Source organism: Ischnura elegans, chromosome 7, assembly GCF_921293095.1.
Source record: "Ischnura elegans chromosome 7, ioIscEleg1.1, whole genome shotgun sequence".
In the NCBI taxonomy this organism is placed as follows: Eukaryota; Metazoa; Arthropoda; class Insecta; order Odonata; family Coenagrionidae; genus Ischnura; species Ischnura elegans.
The window spans coordinates 33,924,460-33,943,523 of record NC_060252.1 but is presented as its reverse complement, the minus strand read 5'-3'; the positions used below and the strand labels follow the sequence as shown (position 1 = coordinate 33,943,523).

General features: G+C 37.3%; 1 protein-coding gene across 2 annotated transcripts in view; it reads left to right on the top strand.

Moving 5' to 3' along the window:
- The first annotated feature begins 5,200 nt into the window (after positions 1 to 5,200).
- LOC124162667 (proton-coupled amino acid transporter-like protein pathetic) overlaps positions 5,201 to 19,064 on the top strand; it is a 57,100-nt gene continuing 43,236 nt past the window's right edge. For both annotated transcript variants that reach the window (XR_006865644.1, XM_046539264.1), the window contains exon 1: positions 5,201 to 5,302. Coding sequence is in view for 1 of the 2 variants with exons in the window: in XM_046539264.1 (XP_046395220.1) it covers positions 5,292 to 5,302 (11 nt within the window). In the remaining variant the exon portion in view is untranslated. The remainder of the gene's footprint in view (positions 5,303 to 19,064) is intronic.

The following is a 19,064-nucleotide window of genomic DNA, read 5'->3' as shown; positions in this document are numbered from 1 at the left end:
TGCCGATAGAAAGTGGAAACTCATGTAATAATGTCGTCTTTAAAATGCTTTCTAGCCGTTCGACTAAAGCTTCGATTTCCGCTAAAAAGAAACAAAATTTCGTCTATAAAACTAAAGCTATATTCTATATTTCTTTCGCTTCGTCCATATAATTTCCAAGGAGATTCAAGATTCATAACAATCGTTCATTTAATTTTTAATAAAAACTTCCAAGGTTCTCAAATCTTGCAATTTTTTCTAGAAAGTACCAGTCCAGCCACACAAGCGTGTAGCGAAAGGCAATTTTCTGCAGGCAGTAATACTGTAACATGGAGACGTGAAAATCTGCAGCCTGAACATAAATAACAAATGGGTTTTCTGCATGATAATTTGAAAGTATAAAATATTACATGACTAATTAACGAATTTAATCTTCATTACAACTTTGCAAATGTCTTTGCTCAGGGCTCTTCCGTGCAGTCTGGATACGTATATTAATTAAAGTTTCTACATATCGCCAGATGTTTATTAATTTCCATTGTTCTATGGAACCCTTTAATACACTTTAATTTTCATTCATCTCCTGATGCTAGCACAATTACCATCAACGTCCCTCATTTTATTTTGCTTTTTACATCATGCTAAGCATAGAAAATTCACAAAGGGGATAGGAAAAATGAGAATATGTTGGAACATGCGTTGTTTTACCTTCTGGTCCAGAAATTACCATACTCGACTCGATACTCGCGAGTAGTTTTCAACTTGAAACCCGACTCGAGATTAAAAAATTTACTACTCACACATCCCTAGCAATATTTCTACTGAATGCTTTTGAGCACGACGCGTTTAGATGTTACCGCAATATTCTTAAGTGTTGTTGAAACAACGAAGCGTGACGTACTCCAATAAATTCGGTGTAAATAGTACGATGTTGCTGACTGAATAGGAGATAATTAGCTGTACGGCCTTGACATGTAAATGTTAAATAAAATGTTCCAATAGCCGAAACGAGTTACACTTATCCGATTTACACTGACCCGGAATTTTCTGCGATGGTTTGTGTAATGGCTGGAGGGACCAAACACAGCCTCTCAACCCGTAAGCCTTTGCGCTCACTCACTCATACACAATCACACGGAGACACCAAAACGCACAGGCTACCGGGAAGAAAGAAACTACCGGGAGAAAAAGCTCAAGAAGAGTGGGTCAAGTGTATAACAGGAAAATGATATGCGTAGAGCGCTATTTCGGCCTCCACGAGGCCCTTTTCAACGCGGGAAAGATATCTTCACGACAACACAATGCTGAAGTGATTCATCACCGGGTCAGTATAAAACGGATCAGTATAACTCGTTACGGCTTTTGGGGTATTTTATTTAACATTTAGTGCAATTTTTCCTTAAACTACTGTTACTAACTTCCACCAATTGGTGCCGCATATCATACAACGAATATCAACGAATAAATATACCATGAGATATCCTCATCAAAAAATGCACTACATATTCTGACCTGTAATTTCATCTTAACAGTCCCCCTACCACAATTCATGAGCGATGTCTAAGCAATGTTTGCTTAGATACGCGAAAGAGATTAAAGGTAAACAAAGCGCAAGGGCCAATATTGACTTTTGACGAATAATTATTAGGTGTCCAAAGAAGCACGATCGCCTCTCGTCATAGGTGTTGTGTTTTGCATTAAGATCATGGTAGTTTTTAGTGTTTCTGATGGTTAATGGTTGGAAAAAAAGATCGTTATTCCCTCGAGGGAGGAAATTTATAAGGGAGGGTTACACCCCGCCCCCACGAAATGACGATTTATACACATCACAGCATCCGCGTCTGATTGAATAGAAGACGGATAATCATGATCCACTGAACTAGTTATGTACTATAGCTCCTGACTTTTATATACTATCTATATTGTTTCACACCCTTGATTTTAAAGATGAAAATCCTAAATAAAGTGATTGTTTAACATTACTATTTTCCTGGCAGAAGGACGCACGAATTAGGATTTCGTAGTTGCCAAGGAAAAAACGATGATAGGTTGTTATTGATTTTGACGAAAAATAGAAGACAAGGCATTCCATAATTTCTTTACCTACGTCAAAAGATTTTGAGGGAAAAATAAAGAAAGAAAGTAAATGAACTGTAATTATTGGTCAGAAAATTAATTCTATTAGGATAAATTGAAAGTGAGTTAAAACATCATTTACAAGATTCCATCGAAGAAACAAACAGACCAAGGGCATCAAGAAAAACGATGTAAAAATCGACAACATGGAAATTCGCGCAATTCCTAGTGCGAATAATTGGTGATCGAAAAAGCAATTACCAATTATCGAGATGAATAATGGAACTGTATGTTGAAATAATCTGTAATGTGGGCTAAAAACCTACTTCTGCGACTTCTGCACAAAGTGCACTTTTATCACAACGTTTATGCAACCTTATTAAGACAGAGTTAGTAATGGATGTTGCCTTTCTGTCCAATTATTAAGATAAATTGCTATATTTTGACCAGAGACTCTTACCATCTCAATAAAGTGAGGAAAACGTAGTGTTGACACTAACACCTTATTTCAACGTAAGCGGTCACTTGGTTTCGCACGGAACCTCAACCTTCCTTATCCATGCAGCGTCGACGACTTTCAGAGATTGGCCAAGTGCAAACAAATAATGATTTTTTCTAATGTCGCATCCTATAATTTATGTAATTCTTTACTAACTTTCATGATAATCGTCATTACACGTAGTTTACGTATGCTCAAAAGACAGCCACCTTCATATCTAAAATTATATCAATATTTTCATTCAATATCAGTGATTACAATTTTAACAATCCGTTCCCTCATTGGTGCGAAGAGTAGATTAATGACGGACATGACTGAGTCTAGTTGCATGAACGCACAATGTGGAGATTAACGTAACTCAGAATAGAAAGTGCCCATACAAAGATTTTTGTTTGGTTTGATATTATGAAAGAGTCATATGATACATTTTTACAAACAAAATTTACCACAAAAAAGAAATAAAGAGACCACTTTTTCCGTGAAATATTATTTCTTGTACTAAACTAGCAAAATTCATACAATTCACTGAAGAAAATAATCAACTTCTGGGATCAAAAACTTAATTATGAGCAGCGGATTTTCGATTAATTTAGTTTCTTCCCGGGAGTAAAGTTTCGTCCCGGGTTGAAACAAAACTCCTTGGTGATTTAAAATTTCGTGTGGGATCGAAACTAAACCCAGGCCTTTTCGTTTCGATCCTTTGCCAATACTGGTTGTAGGTCGACGATTCGTCGGGAAAGTCTCCCAGCGAGACGTCGGACTACAACATGTAGACCCTAAACCGGTTGTAAACTCGAGAATAATTCATTCAAATATTATTATGATGATAAAAAAAATTTTATGAAATATAGACGCAGGGAAAAGGTCCAGCTTTCAAATATTAGGTTTATAAGGGGCAAGAAAGAATCGGAGAGCCTCTTAAAACGCGAGAAACGACTGATAACGTCTTAGCACCTCACCGCTAACTTCATTAGGTAGTCCAAATTCAATTGTTCTGTAACTGTGTAAGGCTTTACCCAACGGATTGAAGTATATCAAGTTTTGTTGTTATTGACTCCAAAGGCAAGGAAATTCTACTTCATAAACTTGATTGTGATATTTCTTGATTGAAGCTTTCGCGGCTCATGATGATTAAAAATAAGTCACATACGGATGTATGCCGCGTGTCGTAATGGAGATAGCCCCGACGTTTCGCGACCGACTGCTGGTCACTTTTTCAAGGGAATAAGTCACATACGATTAAAAATAAGTCACATACGGGTGTATGCCGCGTGTCGTGATGGAGATAGCCCCGACGTTTCGCGACCGACTGCTGGTCACTTTTTCAAGGGAATAAGTCACATACGATTAAAAATAAGTCACATACGGGTGTATGCCGCGTGTCGTGATGGAGATAGCCCCGACGTTTCGCGACCGACTGCTGGTCACTTTTTCAAGGGAATAAGTCACATACGATTAAAAATAAGTCACATACGGGTGTATGCCGCGTGTCGTAATGGAGATAGCCCCGACGTTTCGCGACCGACTGCTGGTCACTTTTTCAAGGGAATAAGTCACATACGATTAAAAATAAGTCACATACGGGTGTATGCCGCGTGTCGTGATGGAGATAGCCCCGACGTTTCGCGACCGACTGCTGGTCACTTTTTCAAGGGAATAAGTCACATACGATTAAAAATAATTCACATACGGGTGTATGCCGCGTGTCGTGATGGAGATAGCCCCGACGTTTCGCGACCGACTGCTGGTCACTTTTTCAAGGGAATAAGTCACATACGATTAAAAATAAGTCACATACGGGTGTATGCCGCGTGTCGTGATGGAGATAGCCCCGACGTTTCGCGACCGACTGCTGGTCACTTTTTCAAGGGAATAGTATATTGTGATATGCTTTATTTGTAACCCATACGGAAAAAATATTTGTTAATAACTATCGTAAATGTGTGACAGGGAGTATTTTTGTTAAACATGTTTAAACTTTGTTGCATATAATAATGCACTTTGGGTAAACTATCATCGGGATTCCCACCGGGTTAAATTCTCCATTTTAATCAACGTTTCAAGAAACCAAAAACAAATAAAACAACATTCAGCACCCCTGTGGATGAGCCCCGAGCACGAGCTCGAAACGTTGGATAAAATGGAGAATTTAACCCGGTGGGAATTCCGAAAAAATTTTACCCACATTTTTCGCCCTTAAAGCATTTAGTCTTATTTCATCAATAATGCACTTTTATTTGACTAAGCTTTCTTGATGAAGTTTTCCTGGATACCTAACAATTACTTACACTACTTATTTTTTACAGAGCGCGACCCGGGTTTCCATGAATTAAAAAATCATAATTTACGCCTGAAGATGATTCATCAAAACCCGGGTCAATCTCTGTAAAAAAAGAAGCGGGTTAAGTTACTGTGTGATATCCAAGAAAACTTATAGTGGAATATCTCAAAGTTAATCAAGAGTTAATGAATTTTCTTGCTGAAATCTACCGAAGCAATCTCCCTTTAATCACTTCCATAATATAGAGCTTTCCGCCACGATCATCGAATCCGATACATACTCAACCCATCCTCTCCCCCTCTCGACCTACAGCCATTATCTCCCCACGTGACAGGGATCGAAAGACAATAGATTCCCTTTGAGGAGAGCTCTCAAGATTATTCGCAGCGGGTCGCGGACGCGTGGACCAGCTGCCTACGATCTGTTCCACCGAAGGGAGTATAAGGCGCTGGGAGAATGGCACAAAGGTAAGAGTTGCGATCATATACATTCATCGTTTTAGGAAGCCTCAACTGAACAGCATCGCCAAATAATGTATATTGCTTCTGTTTACTATCATCATCACTCACAAAATCTCAAGTATTTTCATCAGTTCCTTGTAATGATTTTTAACTCTTTTTCATTGGACGTAAACATTTTAATTTTTATCTTACTCTTTATTCCAATTTCCGATTTGAATATGATTCCCACTACCTAGTTAACTCGATCTAGTTTTAACTCAATCGTCTGTATTTATCCCTGGTCCAGAGGAAGAAGGGGCCGGATTGTGGCCTCATCTGGGCCAGGTAAAAGAAATAATCAAAATAATAATCAAATCAAAATCAAACCATGCACCCTACGATCCTTTCATCGCCACCACCACCCCTTATGGAAAAATACCTCACGAAGTTCCATACGATAAAAGTAATAGTGCATACCCACATTAATGCTAATACCTGCGTACTACCCCAAGAGCCATCTCAATAAATGTGTAGCGGAAGGTGTTAGGACATCAGCAGTTTACCTTTATACCTAGTACGTGTGTACTAAATAATTACAGTGTACGTTGGTAGTGATTTGACACTAGCATTTTTGAAGCTCTTTATATTTCGTGGACAAAATTAATTACTATACCTATCGGTTTCGCAAATAATCTCTCTTATATTGAAATAAGGGGTAGTGGCACTTTTCCACAGCTGTTTGAATGCGTACGACGCGTTTCGGCTAACAGAGCCATAATCTGGCACAAGATACCACACTGCATGAGGAAATCGTATTAAAATACACTTGAGGAAGAGGTGGGGAGGATTCTACAAGTATGTGGAAGTTGGGAAACAAATGCACAGTGGGTATACAATGAGTACAGACAACTTAAGAGATTCGGAAAAATCTGGAGTGGATGCAAATACTTATTCCATATGATGGCTCTGTTAGCCGAAACGCAATTGAAATAATTGTGTAAAAGTACATCTACATTTTACATTGAACTTCCGCTATATTACTTCCGTAGAATCTCCCTTGTTTTAGGATTTATATAGCATCTGGATATACACTGCGGCTATAAGATGATGTACTCTAATTCTCTCTGAAAGATATCTGTTCTTAGTTCTCAAACAATTCAATAGCCAGCGTGGAAAGGTATTTTATATGTATTTTCTTGGTCTTTATGATGGAGATATTCCGCCACGATGATAGTATACTGTTGATTAGAAAAATACGTTGTTACTACTCTAGCCAAATAGATCACTGCGGTGACGGGAGTAAAAGTTCTTCTGGCCTTAAAACTACGAGAGTAGTTAATGGAGGTAATAGATGAGTTTTCTGGCTAATTGTACAGGAATCTTATCAAAGGTTTTCCAATTAGTATGCTGCCGGACTTACGTCGGAAGACTTTCTCCGCGTCACGATGTTGACAAATAAGCCCAAAACACTTCACAGTGACGTCACAAATAGGTATATAACGTTTTAGGAAGTGATTTGGTTCGGATTGAATGCAGCGGTAGGCCAACTACTTGATTTTCATTTTCTCAACGATGTTATGACACAACTATTTTATCTGTTGTTAGTAAACGTATGAAGTAAAATGTTTCTGCTGTTCAGTTGAGGCTCAAAACACCTAAGTTTTTTTATTTTACTTATCATTGATAGTATTATTGAGTCAGCCACGAATATTAGATAGTTTCTGTGCATCGGTAACGAATTAGAGAAATATGGATTCGATGGACGGGTGGTGAAAAACTTATTTATTTTGATAGATAGAAAATATTTAGTAGAAGTAAGACTTTTTCGCAGTTACCTAAAAATATAAGGTATGCACGCACTTTTTTGGCGGAAGGACGGAAACATTTTAGCAATATTAAAAACATTCATTAAACTCTTCCCGGTGCAGTGAAAAGTGCATATTAATGGCAGAATACTTAATCCATGGAAGAACTTCTGAATTATTTTAGAGTTTTTAGTATACAATCGACTGAATTATTTCCCCGGAAATCATATTAAATGCCGTAGGATATCATCAAAAGGAAGAATTTTCTTAATTACCCCGGTGATTTTTTAGGATGTCTGGCCCTAAGGACAGTGAATAGTGGATAGTAGTTATAAATGAAAGTTTTTTTTCACTTTGATTTAAAACTGCAATACGTTCCACAACATCTCGCCAAACACCGTTGAATACAGTGGATAGTAGATTAGGTCCAGGAGTGTTATTATGTAAAACTGTTGAAACAAATATATCGAAGTAAATATTTGGATTTTGAACGTTCTGTTGTTTTGAAGAATCGTTTACTAGCACCATGTTTGCTTTTGGTTACTATTTATCGTCTCTGTATACTATTTAGTGGAGATATAGCTCCCGTCAATGGGACGTGGATGACAGATATTTCATCACATTTATGAACGACCCAATTAAGCAGAAAAACTTAGGCAGTTGCGGGCTTTTTCAAGCGAAACACTGGCCTAAAACCTCAAGATATAAGAAAAATCGAGGTAACCTATAAATGTTTTTTTATTCATTCCCAAAAATGGCTTTTTGTACCTTCTGCATTTTCATCTTCAATTGAAATATTACTTTAAGCGATGCCGTGGAAAAAAGCCGCTTTTATATTGTCAGGCTAAGCGTTTTCGAAGCATGAAAAGTAGAGTTAACTCTAAATCTTTCAGTTTGGGTTACAGGTTTAACTAACCATTACTATATGTTTCTGTGTGCCCACCCTAGGGCAAGAAAAAGTTTAATTTAATCATAAAATACGTATAATATAATGTATGGCGAATGACTGCTTAAGAAGTCAAGAAATTTGTTTTTGCAGGAAGAAGATTTTATGACATAATTGTCCGGTTATAAGTCTTTTATACATGAAATTAGCGAAATAATAGATTCGCCATTGAAAATGAACTCAAAATTTACGCCCGGACTGGAAGTGTATGCTCATTGGTCATTTAGAATCAATCAACGTATTTTGACTTGAATTACTGTATCAATTGCCAAGAAATTCATAAAAGCGTCAACACATTTAACTCGTTATCTAAATCACTAATAATTGACCTTCGTTTCCAAACTCTTCCACCAAACCGTTTGCCTTAGCAAAGCCCTTCTTTTCAAAACTCTTGACTATATTCATCCGTAAACACATCAGTTTATTTATCGCATGCATTCTGACTAGCTATGATCCGATATTTCGAATTCCCGCATTCTGTAATGTCCTAGCGCCACCGCGAAACTCCCAAAAATATTTCAAGGAATGCTGCTAATTAGCAACCAAAAAAATCAAAGACAACTTGTTTCTGAGAATAAAAAAAAAACAAAGAATGACCCCCAGTATATTTCATCATTTTAATCTTAAGATATTTCATAAATTCCTTGGGCAAAGTGGTGAGAGATATTACTCCATACGTTTCACAACGGGATAAAACGATGGAGAAATTTTGATAGCACAGGAGATGAGATAGCCTTCAATACGTCTCATTCACAAGCTGTATAATGGCCGTTTAATGAGAAGCATGGAAGCTGGATGTTTTTTCAATCTGTGGAGAATTCGTTTCAGAATTAGAACATGGGCAATTTTCCGCTTCGCGTTCATGCGCTTGCGCATTCATTCTGGCAATTCACGGCTTCAAACTATGCATCTAAACCCTCCGTTGGACGCGTGGCGTCTATCAGACGTCGAGTCATTTTCTTTTCTTTACCCGCATCGTGTTTTCAAAGTTAGGAAACTGTCCTTACTTGTATATTATTATTTTATGCTTCTGAATTAGTCACCAATATGATTTTATGCTTCGCCTCATTCCTGGCATTAATACGAATATTTTGTTTCTTTCGGCGTCTGGTAGACGCCAGGCGACAACCTGAGGTATAGTACGTTATATGCTATCTCCCCGCGCGATATTCATTGTAAAGTTTTTAAATGCGTTTAATAACTTGAAAAAACATTATTAATAACTATTAGAAGCATTAAATTTGTGTAACGCGACTATTTGCTACACATTTATGATTGTAATCAATATGTCACATGAATGACACTATTATTGCTGCGAAAAAAAAACGTGTATTAAGTATTTTATTAATATGAATATCTCCATTATTATAATACGCATATATTTGATGCCCATGCATGAAATTAAATATTATATATGAATAACATTTCGCAGTTAAAACTGTTATTTCTACCGACATGTATTCACTTTAACCAATACTAAATAGCGCCAGTAAGACACCGCACGACAAATATCATTCCAAAATGTGACGCGTCTGACGTAAGGTTAAAATGCATTGTCGCACGGGCATTAAGTTGTGAAATTATGTACCTACCTCGAGTAAAACGGTATTAAAAACTATGCTCACAGCATGAAATAGTAATTTCTTTATGTGAAAACTATTGGCTCAAAATTAATGTATATCTACTTCTACCACCAACCGCAAGTAATTCATTTTTTAAGATTAAAAAATGCTATAGTATAATCACAGACGCACAGGAGAAACTCTAAAATGAAATATATATTTCTCAATGCGATGGTGAATCTGAGAATAAAAAGCATACAATGACCACAATGCATCTCGTCATTTCAATCCAAGATATATCAGTGATTCCTAGGACAAAATGGTGAGTTATATAACTCCATACGTTTCAAAACGGTATAAAACAATGGAAAATTTTTGATTGTGTAGTGAATTGATATTCATCATATAAATATTGCTGTAGCAAGTAACTTATATTACGTCTACTGCTCCATCGGAGTCGTGACGCAAATAACAGGTAGGCATGCCATTTCCATGAATGTTGATTTATTTTAATAATCAATTTAAATAATTTATATATGTATATATAGATAATCAAAAATTTTCCAAAACCTAAATAACAGTCGCCAAAGAGCTACCACGATAGTTTGATCTTCATGAGCAACCTCCAGAAAATGAATTCCTCTTTGATACCTTTGGGGAGCCTGATATAAAAAATTTGACTGATTAGGGGAATGTATGCAGTTGCAACACCTTCGTATCGGACATCAGTTACACATTCATTTTCCCCTGATTGCTAGTCTTTCAAGCGTAACGACATTAGCTAAGACTTGAGTTCTGAGAATTTTATATTATCATCTTGCATTGCTTAAAGATGATGAGATCTTACGCTCTATCGTTATAGATTTGCTCTGGAGTGTCGTTCTGTTGGTTTGCTTGCACCTTAAACATCAAAGCCACGGACTTTTCACAAATTATAGAATTTCTTCGAGAAAAAAATTACTCGAGACTAAAAATTGTTTCATGGATTCGTTTATGAAGTTTTTATCACGAAAGTTAAGAATTTAGTGAGCAAGATACTGACAGTCTCCATTAGAAATTGCCAATTTTTCGATGAACTTAAAATAATGATTCTAGAGAGGAAAAAAATTGTAGCAAAAGGACCGAGAGATGTGAATATTTCATGAAGTCTAAACATTTTTCTATGCATTTTCCCCCTTATGGTTGCATTGATTCGTGTATTTATTTCCTAAGCTTTATTCATTCCAGAGTTATTGAGAGAATTGTATATGTATTTTTGCTTTCATAACTTTTGATGGAAGCTAGGGAGAACAAAAATACTCAGTTGAAATACCATAATTTCATAATTAATCAGACCTGTGCTTGAAATTTAACTCGGCATCCAGATAATATTTGATCATATTATACCACTCACCTACTTCTTGCTAAAGAAGTGAGAATAATTTTGCACGAGCCACAATCATTTTCAAACCATCGACTAAAATGTCGTCAAATATCGTCAATTTCTAGGTATGTCAGTCATGACCTGGGTCGATGATCCTAAATTTTTTTTTCGATTACACGTAATTACTCTGATTTTTATGAACTGAAATGCTTTAACGCTACTCCACAGACCATTAATCCAAGTCGTACTGGTTGGTCCGAAAATCAGGTTTTTGACCATCTGCGGGTGGGTGAATGTGTGTGTGACTGGTTATTGTGTACGTGCGTATCTACAAACCACTGGACATCCTTAGCAGGCCTTTCCATGTGAATATTCCCGGTTTTTTTTAATAAAAAGCCTTAGTTGAGGTCCCTACAGCCCTCACAAAGGATCTTGTTTTAGATGTTTGCGTGAGTGAATGTGTGCGTGTGTGAATTTGGCTATTCCGGTTGAGAGGCTGGAGTTTAGTCCCGTTGGTTAATATCTCCCCTTCCCGCACACCAACACATTGAAAAGTTTTCTTGCTAGGTGGATGAGCTTTGGGAGATATTTATACGGCCATTTTAGTTTTTTTTGCCCTTTTGCGACAGGTTTTTGAAACGATAAAACCCTCTCGGTTTCAGACAAAACCGTGGCCAAACTTTTTATACAAGAAGGGGGTTTGAAATCTTGTACCAACCAGATTCGTAATTCCATGCTCTTATAATAATTATGTCTCCAATTGTCACAGGCTCTCATAATTCAGATCCTTTTATTGTATATAGACAGCGCATATCAGAATGACCTGATACTTGAGTTATACCCAGAAGGGACTCGAACTCGCGGCAATTGGTTTGGAAGGATAGGAAGGATAACCCCGCCGCCACTGAGGCAAAAACATTATTAATAATATTGTGATAATTAAGATTATTAATATAAAAAGATTACAATATAGATTTTTAACCTAAATGAAAACCGTCAAACGACTAATCAAAATAAAATCTTAATACAGGCTAAAAACCAATAAAATACCAATCAAAATCATAGTCAAATTACTTGATGGAAGAAACAAATATGCATATTTAATAACCTTGATCCTTTATTTCACAATTGATAATAGTCCCAAATGTGTTTAATCCAATAGTGTATACGTTTACCGAGTCATTGGTCATTTGATCAAGTAAAATGCATTTAAAAGTGTTTAAAGATTGATTTTAACTAATCTTCTAGCATGAATACGGTTTTTATAAGCTCACCTTAATTTTTCCCATTTGAAGACGATTCCGTACCCAAACGATATTTACTCCGATGAACTTGTGGAAAAATACTGGTCAGATTGCTTTAAAAACATGCCCCTCTTTTATATAAGTAGGTAAACTACCGGCTCATGATGCTGGAAAATTTCTAGTTCAATGTCTGTCGCTTTATTTGCGCGGAAGTCTATGAGGTAACACAAACAGAGATAGGAGAATTCCTGTCTATCTTTCCGCAAGGTGAAGCCAATTATTTGTCTTCGGACCGCAAGGAAGTAGGTGCGTCCACTGCGTTGTATGTCCACGCTTTGATTTCGTAAACAAGCCCGTTTTTTTCTTCACCGGAACTCTTTATCGCGTCAGAGGCGTGTTGATTGGAAATGTGGTACTTATCGGTTAACGCCGTACGTTTTTAAAAGATACTTTCAATGAGAATTTTGAAGGAAAAATTATCGAGCATAATTATTTGGCCTGCTTAGGAGTTTTTGTGTCATATATGGTACACTACAGTGGCGTAATTAGGAGGGAGCGGAGTAACTAGGGGGGGGAGCGACCTCCCCAGGTAACAGGGGGTCAGGGAAAATTTTGAAAAAAAATTGATAAAAACACTTCTCAATTTATTTGCAATTTTTCTATGATCGGAAAATACATTATTTTTTTGTAGTATAGATTACATATGGGCATTAAAAGAAAACGCCGGAGCGAACGAACGCTGCGTTGCCACGTCTTGCGCGCGCAACTACGCTTCCTAGTGACCGGCACTGGCCCGGCGTGGCCCCGTTTGGCAACATGACATTACTAGTAGTTATTTAAATTCATAAACATCAATATTTTTATAGATTATGCATCACGGAAAAACTGCAAATAAATTAAGAAGTGTTTCTATCAATTTAATTTTTTCTTTCGGGGTAAACCGTAGGACTAGATAATGTTCAAATATTTTCGTTATTTTCCAACAAAACATGCGTTTTAAAAGTACGCAAAAGTCATTTTATTTATTAACACTGATGATGATGAACATAAATGAATTTTTGCAACTTATTGTGGAAGATGTATGTTGTAGACGCAGTAGTTTTCCCAAGGTTGAGTTACAAAGTTCATGAAGTTGACAAAACGCCTAATTTTGTGGTGCGCGGAGTCATTTATCGCACTCGCGTGTCTACATTTTTGAATTTTTTTAAAAAACAAAAAATAAATCAGAATTAAGAATAAAATTTACTTTAAAATTTCGTATTGTTTTATTATAATGGCATGCACAGAAGTCCAGATATAAATTTGCAAAGTACAGAGGAACATCATTTTGACGCCGACAGTAAGTCTAACTCGCGCTGCGGGAAAAATAAAAATTAAACTACAGAAAAATAGCAATCCATAAATCCCTCATTAAACATGAAAAATGTAGTTTTAAAATACAGAGTTCGTTTCGTTTTTAAGGCCAAATCTCACAAAATGCAAGGGCATATTTCATGATATTTCATCAATTAGGCTGGTATTAATATGCATGGCTGCTATTATTCAAAGTACCAAATACCAAGGTGTTACTTATTCTCATAGCACTCTCTATGGTCGAAAAAATGTAAATGTTGGCAAATATTTTTGAACCTTAAACAATTGTGGAATTTACAGCGCGCGTCTACTCCTAATTTTTGCTTAATTCTCATTATTTAGTGTGATAAATAGAAATCACTTCAAAATAAAAATTAGAACATCAAATAGTTATTATTGTCCAAATTATAAACAACCAAAAATTGAGTGTTTCGCCCTTGCTCGCCACATAAGCCATTTTTGGCGTTTTTTTACACACGGCTGTTACTTATCAGTTAGCTAAGAAAGATAAAACTATCATATCTGCTCGTGGCAGGTTACTCGGGAATTTCACCGGGTCAGCTTCTCTAACTCCATATCGGCCGACGCACAGTGGAAACACACCCGAAAAAGTTGGCCGAAACCTCAAAAACGATGTTTTTAAGCGAGGAAGTTGAAACTTCGCATATATATTTAAAAATAAATTATGCATAAATTTCTAGATTATATCTTTCCTGTGTCTTCACGTTAACAATATATTTTAGGTCAAATCTAAACAAAATTAGCGTCCACCCACCCAAGCGACCACCGTCGATTTTTTATGAGAACAGCCAAATTTGTCCTCGTGCAGTGGTTTTATTAATAGTTTTATTGACAAAACTGTTAAACCATCTTAGTTATTACTTCTTTTTCTTACACTTGGAGGGTTTTTAAAGATTTTTTTCATCATTTATCATATATATATTACAAAATGGCGGAGCCTTTTTTCAGTCATTTTTTATATAAACGTAGAAAAAAGTAGATACTTCCGCCCGCTTCCTCCAAGTTACTTATACCACGTCGTCGTCGAACCTTCTACATTGTGAATGTAAAGTAAAATCTTGCACCAACCTGAAACCCCAAATTTTACATCGTTTCTTCGAGCGCGCGGTCGACGCCGGTTCTGGGCAGCGGCGGCGGAGAGTACGGCGACGCGGCAAGCGTGTGGATGCGACATGGCCACATTCACTTTTATACCTGGATAATAGATTTAATAGTGATAGAAAATAATCATCAGAGTGTAAAATTAATAAATATTGCTGCCAATAACTCTTATTATGCCATCGCAGAGCACTGCAATAGGCTTCTTCCTTTGAGTACATTCCATATATTACTACGGAGAATGGACTTACATCGTGTGCTTAACGTAGTGAAATGGACTATTATATTAACAAACTCTCTTTATAGGCTTCTCTTCCAAGCCCAAAAAAATCGTTTTTGAGGTTTCGGCCAGCTTTTTTTCTATTCTAGCCCACTGTGCGACGTTTCGATGCACGAGTTGTCCATCGTCATCAGGGCATGTCGAATCTTGGAAATCGTTGGATTCGACATGCCCTGATGACGATTGACAAGTCGTACATCGAAACGTCGGCCGAGATGAAGTTGGTGGACCTGACCCGGTGGAATTCCCGAGCGAACTTCCACGATTCTATAAGCCGGGAAAGCGTGCGATCATTCTTATCATATCTGCTGATAGGGTAGTTTCCTTTATCAAAGAAAACGAAAGGCATTGATTGCGATTCGTTACCCACCATTAGTGCATTCATAATATACAAATTATTTGGTTTTAGAATTCCCAGTTTAGACGAATGGCAATGGTCAATTTTAACTGCATTTGAAAAAGGCCAGATTGGCGCCCATGCGATGCCACTCCACGTGACGTCACAGGGACCTAGATGCCATACGAGCAGTCAGGAGTTTTACATCGTCTGAGATTACCAATGCATGCATGAGGCACAGAGCTCAGGGAAACATTTATTAATAATCACCTATTAAAACTGGCTAAGGTCAGAAAGTTTTCTTTGTTTGATAAGGTATTAATAATCCTTATTTAAGCCAAGCGCTACCAGCTAGCAGGGTACTCTGCTACCTGCTAGCATTCTACGTCGTATCAGCGCTCAAAGCCTCGCCCCAGGGTCACCACACTTGCGGCAACGGGAACCAGAACGACGCGACGTCACACGGAGCCGTCGCGTTTTCGCGCGCTTGAAATTTTTCCCTTTTCAATTAATCTCGAAAAATAGATATCGTCATTTAAAAATCTGATAGCGTGAAATGAGTACTCCAGGAGTAATAATCTTTCGATGTAGGTGCCTAATAAAAAAATAATAGGAAACCACCCTATTACTCTTCTAATTTTATCACAACTCGTGTACACAATATTTACGAAGATGAACCCGCATTTTTCACGTGTGTCTGCTTGATTTTGAATGAAACACCTATGCCACAATATAACTGATAACTTCAGGCTTGACTTTGTGAAACCTCTCCATATTGGAAATAATGGAGTGAAACTTTGTCAGGTTCGCCATTATATTAATATGGGCACGACCCGGGTTTCGTGACGTAGTTACATCTTCTGGTGACTAATCTAAAGATGTAACAACTAAGTTACGAAATCCGGGTCGTGCCCATATTAATATAATAGTGAACCTGACCAAGTTTTACTACATTAATCCCATGCCTTAATTCTAATTTAATGCAAAATCTTACATTTCCTCTCTGAACGTGTGAAATGTTAGATATCCACATGGATTTAGCTATTAACACTTAACATATGTATTCCATTGCCAATTCTTTGATTTCACTATCTCCCATGGCACCTTGAGCGCTCGTAGATAGAGGCTAATGCATGGCGTCATCAATTTTTCACAGATACGCCGTTTCCTTCTTATCGGATCTTTACCGATAAAGTAGCATTTTTGGATACAATATACTTGATTTCCAATGGTGATGGAATCTAGGTCACCTCTCAGAGCTAAGTCTGAAGGTCCCTCATGAGTGCATATTGAAAAATATTGTCAATGTATTGCAAATAGAATTTCAATACAATTTTTAAATTCCGATATTTTTCGACATTATAAGCGTACAAGTCACGTATTTAGCATAAATTTCTTTCCATTAAAAGTTAAACAGCTTCATTCCTCTCTTTTCCTCCATGTCCAGATTCATATCACCAAATTTTAATGATGGTTTTTTTCACAAAGTATTTAAAATAATCTTTTTATTAATTTAATTCAATTATTTATTTAAATCAATTTTCCTGCATAAGTATTTCGCCTGTTTCTTGCAGACTCCCCGAGTTTGCCTAAAACCACATGTTTTCTATGATATTCTGGAGTATATGGAATCAGTTTTAGTTAAAATTTTTACCGTATTAGTTTCGCTACTTTCCCGTATATGAATATTTTGGGTAAAGCAAGCATGGCAGGAGTTGGAAAGTTTATATTACACGCACGATGTAACTGCGACCTTATAATACATAATTCGGTCCATATTGGTTTGATCTCCCAACCACATTCATCCAAAATACCCTTTTTTGATTCTCAATATGTAATGAGCAATTCTGGAGTATTCTGCGGAACACGGCCCAGCAAAAACCCTCTTTTCTGACAGTAATGCGCTGAAGACGACCGACGACGAAGCACTAATGAGTTTTATTTTCTGAGATTTAAAAGTAAGTAGTAATAATATTTTCCTACGGGTATTTTCAAAGTCATCAGAAGGATAAAAATCGTTGCGCGTAGTAAGTAGGAACGATAGACAGGAATCAAATGAAATGAGTTCGGTTTTACTTGGTGGAATGGAGCAATAATAATGTCTAATAACTTCAATTACTAGCAGCTAAAAATTTTAGTGACTGGAGCTCATTTTTACTTAAAATGACTCCATTCCTTCAAGTTCTTTATTAGTTCTTTAACGTAACGAGTCCCCGAGATTAACGTGTTCGAGACAACTGACAATCAGAGTTGACTTGTGATTTTACAGCCGTCATAGTCCTCATTCAATGCAATAATGTCACTTTATATTCCAATATTTATTTGACAACTTATCCTCGGAAAATATAATATGCCATTATTTTAGCGCGCAGGAATAAGACAAGCATAAACAATTAGACCACATGCCTCTCCAGGTAAGAATAAAGTTCAATAAAGGAAAAAGTGTAACATAACGATTTTACGAAAAAATGGGCTTTTTCTATGACGTTTTATCTACGTCCATTAGAAAAAAACATTTTTTCCCATCACTATGATTACCCTAAACAAACTTAGGAATCAAATGCTGATTGTGAGAAGAAATATACGGCAGCATTTGCTGAAGTCTAATGGACGTGAAGATACATAAGTTTTCTTTACTTTAAACTACAAATGTAATCTCTTCCATGCAATCACTTTAGCGGAATGAAAGACGATAAATAACTGCTTCGAATCCTTCCAACCCACTGAAACAATAAATGGAGGGAAATCCGTCTCAGAAACTATCCACATTGTCGAGCAGAACTCTCAGCCTTGTTACGTAAGTCGATAGCGCAACAAGTAGCCTCGCTCACTTTCAATTACTCTCGAACAATCATGAGTGTACCTCTAAGTGATAAAGTTTGAAGTCATGATTCATCCAGACTTCCAATTCATGAGCTTTGAATTCAGGAGATTAGGATTTAATTTATGATCTCGGTTCAATCAAAACGCACAAAAAACAACAAGCTTCTTCACACATTGCTACCAGGGATGACAACCGAAACTAAAGGAAAGTCAAAACCAGTAAAATTTCGACAGTTTCATTCCCAAGAGCTAAATGTAGAAACGAAACGAAAAAGTATTAAACCCGGGGAGCTAAACTCAGGGTCGAAACGAAATCGGAGTCAAAACTACTTCGGGTCGAAACCAAACTAAACGTCTGGGACGAAACAAAACTCAGATTGTGTTTCGCTCCGGAGGGTCCACGTGTTTCACCTTCGAATGGTTTAGTTTCGACCCATACACCGAGGACGAACAATGGTTGAATGGAGTGAAGGTTCGGCCTACCGCGTCTAGATGCATGGGACACATTATACGCAACGCAGTATTCAGTCGCAATATGACGAAGCTAAATGCTTTAACCTCTCTATATGCTGTCACGAAATGGGTCGAAACCATTCCCTCTTTTCCCCCTCCACTCGACTTCTGGGATAGAAACTTAACTATGAGCAGCGGGATTTCGATTAATTTAGAGTCGTTCCCGGGAGTAAAGTTTCGTCCCGGGTCGCAACTAAACTCCTTGGTGATTTTAATTTCGTGCGGGAGCGAAACTAAACCCAAGCGTCGTACATTCGTTTCCCTCCGGATCGAAACGAAACAATTACGCTCCACTTGCCATCCCTGATTGCTACAAAAGCAACTTTCGGATTTTGATGCCACTGAACAGATGCGTGCAGAGTTCTCGGGTCGCCACCGGGTCAGTAAGTGCGTTCTGCCGACGCGTCGCGACGTTGCGATATCCTTTTCAGCCGAATTACCACA